This window comes from Podarcis gaigeae (assembly GCF_964106915.1).
Source record: "Podarcis gaigeae genome assembly, chromosome: 1".
NCBI lineage: Eukaryota > Metazoa > Chordata > Lepidosauria > Squamata > Lacertidae > Podarcis > Podarcis gaigeae.
The window spans coordinates 5334142-5340810 of NC_139678.1; the positions used below are offsets into that span (position 1 = coordinate 5334142).

Sequence of the window (6669 nt, forward strand, 5' to 3'; positions counted from 1 at the left end):
AACTCGCATCTGGATCAAGCCAAAGGGAGTTGCAGTTCACACTCAGCTGCGCACACTCTCTCTTTAGAAGGAAAGTAGAAGAGAAAGGAAAGGAAAAGCTACGGGGAGATTGACAGAGGCCAAGGAGGTGGGACATCCCTTTGCAGAGCCCAGGACAGAGGAGGAGGAGGAGGAGGAGGAGGAGGAAGGCGGAGTTTGCGGCCCGCTGATTGACAGGCTGGCTCCTCGGACCCACGTGACCCTCTCCGGGGCTGGAAGAAAAGCAGAAGGCAGCCTGCTCGGGAGTTTCATTATATTCAAATATATTCGTTTTCCAGGAGTCGCTCTGCAGCAGCAAGCCGTGGCGCGCGATTGCTCCTGCCCGCAGCCCGGAGAAGAAGACGAAGAGGAAGAAGGCGAAGCACAGCAGCAGTAGCAGCGAGCGATAGACTGACTCTCCCCGGCTCCGCAAAGCGGCTTGACTCCGGATTCCCCGCGTGAGCTTTCCCACGAGTCCTGCTCCACGCTTGGCTGTCAAGAACCATGGACTGTTTCTATATGCCTTGCTTTCTGTCAGTGAGTAGCGCTTTCTCATTCCTTGTGTGAGTTCTGGTTTAAAAGAGGGGGAGGATGAAAAAGAACCAAGAAAAAGAGAGGGAGGGAGAGAGAGAGAGACGGAGCTTGTTGTGTGTGAGAGTGAGCGAGCGAGTGAGCGAGCGCCGGACTCTCAAACTTCCGAGTCCTTTTATTCGCTCCTTTTAAAAACAAATGGTTCATTTCGAAACAGTTTTTTGGTTTGTTTGTTTTCAGGGGAGAGCATTTTCTGTGCAATCTCTCCGTGCCCTTACTTGAGAGTAAGCCCTACTGGGGGCTTACTTCCAAGTAAACGCCCATCGGCTCGGACTGTAGTGTGTGTGGTTTTTTTTCCTTTTTAAAAATGAAGATCTAGTTTTTACCCCACGGGGATATTTGTCAAATGCGAAGTAAATAAGAACGACTGGAGACCCTGGAGAAGGCGCGTCCTTCCCCCCCCTTCCCCTCGCGATCCACGAGGCCCTTACGCCGGAGAGGGGCTGCAGATCTCCCCGTCCCCTCCCCGCAAACCCCCACGGACGGGGCTACCCCGCGGGCACCTAGTGGCTAGCGGCCAGCAGCCGGGAAGGCTCCAACAGACACTTGCTATGGAGAGCGCTTTCCAAGGAGACCTCCTGGAAGCTTGCTCAACAATGAACCGGGACCTCCGACTCCCAGCCTCTCCCAGTGCATTTAAAAATATATATATATTACTTCCATTAACAACAAGTGCAAAGTCCTGTTTTGATGGGCGAAAAGCAGAGATGGGTTTTCGGAACTTTGTTCGCGCGTATTAACAGCTGGTTTCGCGACCCCATTTTTACGCAGATCGTTGCTCAGATAAAACAGAGGAGAATTTTTTTGGGGGGGTGTTGATAATTGCGGGGGGGGGGCCGTAAAGTCCCAAGCCTTAATTGGCTGGGCGTAAAGTCCCAATAAGGTTCTGCACTGCATTTTCGGGGGGGGGATCTGGTTTGTGTTTTGCTTTGTGTTTTGAGCTTGGGATGTGCGTTTCTTTAACTTTTTTCCAAAGTGTGTCATTTTTGACGGACCTTGCTTGTTTGCTCCTCTTTCTTCTCCCCCTCTTCCCTCCCCTCCTTCTGCTCTCTGCCCCCCCCCAACCCAACTACACCCTTCCCTCCCCCCCCCAACAGAGACACCATGACGCCTGGTAACCGACTCCTGATGGTCATTTTATTGTGCCGAGTGCTGCTTGGAGGTACTAACCGTGCCAGCTTGATACCTGCTGAGACTGGGAAGAAGAAAGTTGTCGGGGACCATCTCCAGCAGCAGCAGCAGCAGCAGCGAGCCGGGGAGGCCGGAGACGGAGAAGGCGCCTCGGGGACTTCGCGCCGCCCGTTCCCGAGCCATGAACTCTTGCGCGGGTTCGAGGCTACCCTACTCCAGATGTTCGGGCTCCGGCGGCGGCCGCAGCCCAGCAAAGCGGCGGTCGTCCCTTCATACATGCTGGATCTCTATCGCCTCCAGTCCGGGGAAGAGGAGGAAAAGCTGCAGGATCTCAGCCTCCAGTACCCGGAAAAGTCCACCAGCCGCGCCAACACCGTGAGGAGCTTCCACCACGAAGGTATGCAAACTGGAAAGGGGCGCACGGAGCGCTTCTGAGTAGATCTCCGACTATTATGATGGTGATTGGTGGTGGTGGGATTTCAGAATTTGATTTTTTTTTTTTTTGCGGGGAGGTGGGGAGGGACGAGATCTGATGCACCCCTCCTAGTGTCCGGTTGGGGCTTTCTTGCGACTAAATGCTCCTGAAAGGATCAGGCGGCCCGAGGCCGGACCCGGGCTAAAAGCAAGATTCCAGGGTTAGACTGGGTGGGTTAAGTGTCCCCTGGTTTTTTTGGGGGGGGGTGGAAGGGGTAGTTCGTTTTCTCCTCCTCCTTCACCCCTGCTCCGCATCGGGCTGTGGATGCGATGGATTTGGATTGAAACCGGTTCCGAGTGTGATACTCCGGCGTGACTCTGGCTCGCCCTCTATGGAGAGGCGTGATGAGCGCGGATGCCGTCCTTCTCCTCCCTTGCCCAGGAAGCAGCTAAGGAGGACGGACAGCGGGGGGTTTGTGTGGGCATTTCTGCGCTCACACACGGAAACCGGGATCTGGAGAAGCGTTTATACGAGAAAGACGATCTCATTATGTTTTAGGGGAAGGGTTTGACCTCTCGAGAAGTGGGCTCGCTTGGTTTAAGAGCAGGATACAGTACGTCGCTTGGGAGGAGAGAAGTCTGCAGACTACTTTTGCACGACTGAGACCGCTATTGCCAACTAAAATTATTTGATATTATTAAACCACCTTTCTCCGGTTGAACGTCGGCCTGCGTGCGCACGGACTGAAAGGCGTTCTCTCTCTGAATCGCCCATCAGCCGCTGCTCCAGATTTCACTCCGGTTCTGTTACTCCCACCCCCATCTCGCTCCTCCTCTCTTCCCGGACCAAACTTAGAAGTTTATGGAGAAATATCAAAGCGCTCGTCCCCGCCTTTAAACAAAAAAACCAACCAAAAAACTCCCGCTTGTTCCTTTTGGGAAACGGAGGGAGGGAAGAGGGGGGGGTGGTTTTTTTTTTTAATGACCAACGTAAAACTGCGTCTGTTTGGGGTGTGTGTGTGTGTGTGTGTGTGTGTGTGAGAGAGAGAGAGAGAGAGAGAGAGAGAGAGAGAGAGAGAGAGAGAGATGCAACTGCAAGTGGATCCAAATGTTTCCTAGCCAGTTTGCTTCTTTCTACTGGAGCCGGGAGTCTGTACTGGTTGCAACCCCTGTTATTAGAAAGGAGGGGGGGTTGGGGGGAGGGCTTCGCGCACCAAGAGAGCATCTCCTTTTCCCCTAACAATAAATTTAAAGAGGAAACGTAGCTTTAAAACACTTCTGCCCACTCTTTCCTCTGCAATATTAGTAAGAACTATTATTATTATTATTATTAAATTACAACTCGCAAGCCGTATTTGGTAAATGGGCATCTATTGCAAGGCACAACCTGTTTCCTCAAGAGTAGCTCCTTTTTGGATCAAAGTCGTCTGCTGACGATAGAGCTGGAGAAGAAGTGTGCTCTGGGCGTGCGTGGCCGTGATGAATGGATCACACGAGCACGTGCAAGAACTTATAGGGGAAGGAGAGGCCACAATGCTATCTGCTTATGTGCAGAGGTGACGGAGGGGGGATGTGGAAATAACAGAACAACGACTTGATTCGAATTTGGCGGATAGCGCAAGAAGCCACCCGACCCCGCAATACACGGACTAGTGGGAATCCAGCGAGGCTGAATTTCACAGTTACTAAATCTACACTTAAATGGAGAGCGTCCGATGTATTTTTTAAAAGAGAGGCGTGGGGGGGGGGGGAGAGGGAGAGGCGCATGGGTTTAACTCTTCCTGGGACAATGGGAAGGCCTGTTCTTGAATCCTAAAGGCGTGCTTGCATCCTCCTCGCGGGCAGGGTCCTTTATGCTGTTGGCTCGATGGCCAGCGCCGTGCACATGCAAGGTGGGGCAAAAAAATTAAAAAAGTAACAATGATAGGGCGTGCTCGGAGGGCAGGGACGCACAAATGGTGCCTGAGCAAACAGCTCACTAGGCTTCTACAATGGGGCAGAGAACAGAGTGGGGAGAGGGCGCCAGAGTGTGTGGGGCGGAGGATCGAACCTCTACCAGCAAGAAGATCTGAGTTCAAAGCAAAGACTCTCCTAAACTGAGAGCAGTTACCTACGCCCTTTCTTATGCAGGATGATGGCTGTATTGTACTATGAAGGGAATCCTAAGGATTTAAGCTGGGCGGGGGGAATGTTGCACCCTCATAAGTGGGCCAGGAACCGCAGCCTTGCAGCCCGATCACCCGCTGGCCTGGCTTCATTTCTTAGCAAAGCGCGTTTAGGATCGCAGCAATGTATGCCTTGTTGCCCGCAGCGCAACTTTTGCGCAAGGCGTCCAAGGATGGGGCTCCTCCTCTAGTCCTCGCGCGCTATTAGGCAGCAGACACCTCCTGGCAATCAAAAGAGCCTTTCCCCTCGAGTAAACTGGGCCGGCCAGGGGGTGGCGATAACCCAACAGGCAGGTGAAATGGACAAAAGTGGGGGGCTGGGGGGGTTTGGGAGGAGATGGAGGAGATGCTTTAGCAGGTGGATCGCGTCCTTCCCGTGACGCTGACCCAGTCAGCCACCCAACCCACGGCCATCGCGCGCTCGGTTTTGTCCGGGCTTTCCCAAACCGCGCCGTCTGTTCTGCGCCTCTGTTGCTGTCTCTCCTCGCCACCACCAACCGTCCTGTCTCTTGCTTTCTCCTCCCGGTCCCCTTCCCCTCTCCAGAGCACCTCGAGCAAGTCCCGGGGCCCGCCAACCAGCCGGCCCGCCTGCGCTACTTCTTCAACCTGAGCAGCGTGCCGTCGGGCGAGGCCATCTCTTCGGCGGAGCTGCGGCTCTTCCGACAGCAGATCGTCGGCGAGGACGGGGCGTCCTCCTGGGAGAGGGGCTTCCACCGGATCAACATTTACGAGGTGATGAAGCCCCTCCGCCGAGGGGAGGACCTGGCCACCCGCCTGTTGGACACCCGCCTGGTGCACCACAACGTGAGCCGCTGGGAGAGCTTCGACGTGAGCCCCGCCGTTATCCGATGGACCGCAGGCGGCCAGCCCAACCACGGGCTGGCCGTGGAGGTTTTGCCCCTCCACCCCGCGCTACAGACTCACCAGGGCAGCCATGTCCGGATTAGCCGCTCTTTACCTCAAGGGGGCCGCCTGGGGGCCGGAGACTGGGCCCGCCTCCGGCCCCTGCTGGTCACTTTCAGCCACGACGGCCGGGGCCAGTCGCTGCTGACGCGCCGGGCCAAGCGCAGCCCCAAGCACGCGCACCAGCGCGCGCGCAAGAACAAGAAGAACTGCCGCCGCCACGCGCTCTATGTGGATTTCAGCGACGTGGGCTGGAACGACTGGATCGTGGCCCCGCCGGGCTACCAGGCTTTCTACTGCCACGGGGACTGCCCTTTCCCTTTGGCTGACCACCTCAACTCTACCAACCACGCCATCGTGCAGACGCTGGTCAACTCGGTCAACGGCAGCATCCCCAAAGCCTGCTGCGTCCCCACCGAGCTCAGCGCCATCTCTATGCTCTACCTGGACGAGTACGACAAGGTGGTCCTCAAGAATTACCAGGAGATGGTGGTCGAAGGGTGTGGGTGTCGTTAAACGCGGAGAGAGAGAGAGAATTTTTTTTTCCTTTTTAAAAAAAAAGTGATAAATCAACTTCTTCCCTGTCCGGTTTTCTCCCTCCGGTCCCTTGTCCTCACCATCCAGCCCGCCCCGTCCAAAATTCCCCAGGGATGGAAGTGGCGGGGAAGACGGGCTGCTTCTCTTTCTCCTCCCCCCAGGTTCAAGAATGGGCTGGCCTTCTGTGCCTTTTTTTTTTTTTTTGGAAAAAAGAAAAGGAACATCAAGTTATGCCATAAATTCTCTTTCTCACCTATGCCGCTCACCCAGCGGCGCGTGCGCGCCAGCAAAAAAAAAATATGGAAAAAAAACCCCTTAATCCGTTCACCTTGACCTTATTTATGACTTTACGTGCAAATGTTTTGACAATAATGATCATATATTTTGACAAAATATATTTATAACGACATATTAAAAGATAAAAAATAAAGCGAGTCATTATTTTAAAGGTAAACGCAATATCTTTTATAGTTTTAATTTATTTCTTCTTCTTATTTTTTTTTTTTTTAAATCATTTATTTCTGTTGGGGGGGTGGGGTATTTTCTTTCCTCTCTTTCTCCCTCCCCAGACCGAAAGGTTTTCCTCGCCGCGCTCTCGTTTTCTTTTTGCATTGTCTTAATTGCTAACTCGCTTGCCTGGCTGCAATTTCGGGGGGTAGGACTAAGGTTAGATTTCCTATCTTTCCCCACCCACACCCACATCCTTATAAATAGGACCTCCGCACCTCTTCGGCATGTCTTAGCATCATTTTGGCACGGTCTTAATGATTGCTGTGCAAGCTAGGTCTCTGCGTAAGATCCAGTCTTTGGCGCGGGTGGTGGGTGCGGTGGGCTATGCTCTGATTGGGGTTTGCCTTATCTCCCCCACCCCGCCTGCCCATTGCGCCTGAGCGCGCTTATGACACACCTC

The 6669-nt window shown here is 53.8% G+C and overlaps 1 protein-coding gene across 1 annotated transcript; it reads left to right on the forward strand.

Moving 5' to 3' along the window:
- Nucleotides 1-233: 233 nt before the first annotated feature.
- On the forward strand, nucleotides 234-6189 carry BMP4 (bone morphogenetic protein 4). The gene is made up of 3 exons (XM_083729299.1): nucleotides 234-555; nucleotides 1707-2137; nucleotides 4864-6189. The coding sequence occupies exons 2-3, from the start codon at nucleotides 1714-1716 to the stop codon at nucleotides 5736-5738; spliced, it is 1299 nt and encodes a 432-aa protein (XP_083585425.1). The 5' UTR covers nucleotides 234-555; nucleotides 1707-1713; the 3' UTR covers nucleotides 5739-6189.
- Nucleotides 6190-6669: the final 480 nt, after the last annotated feature.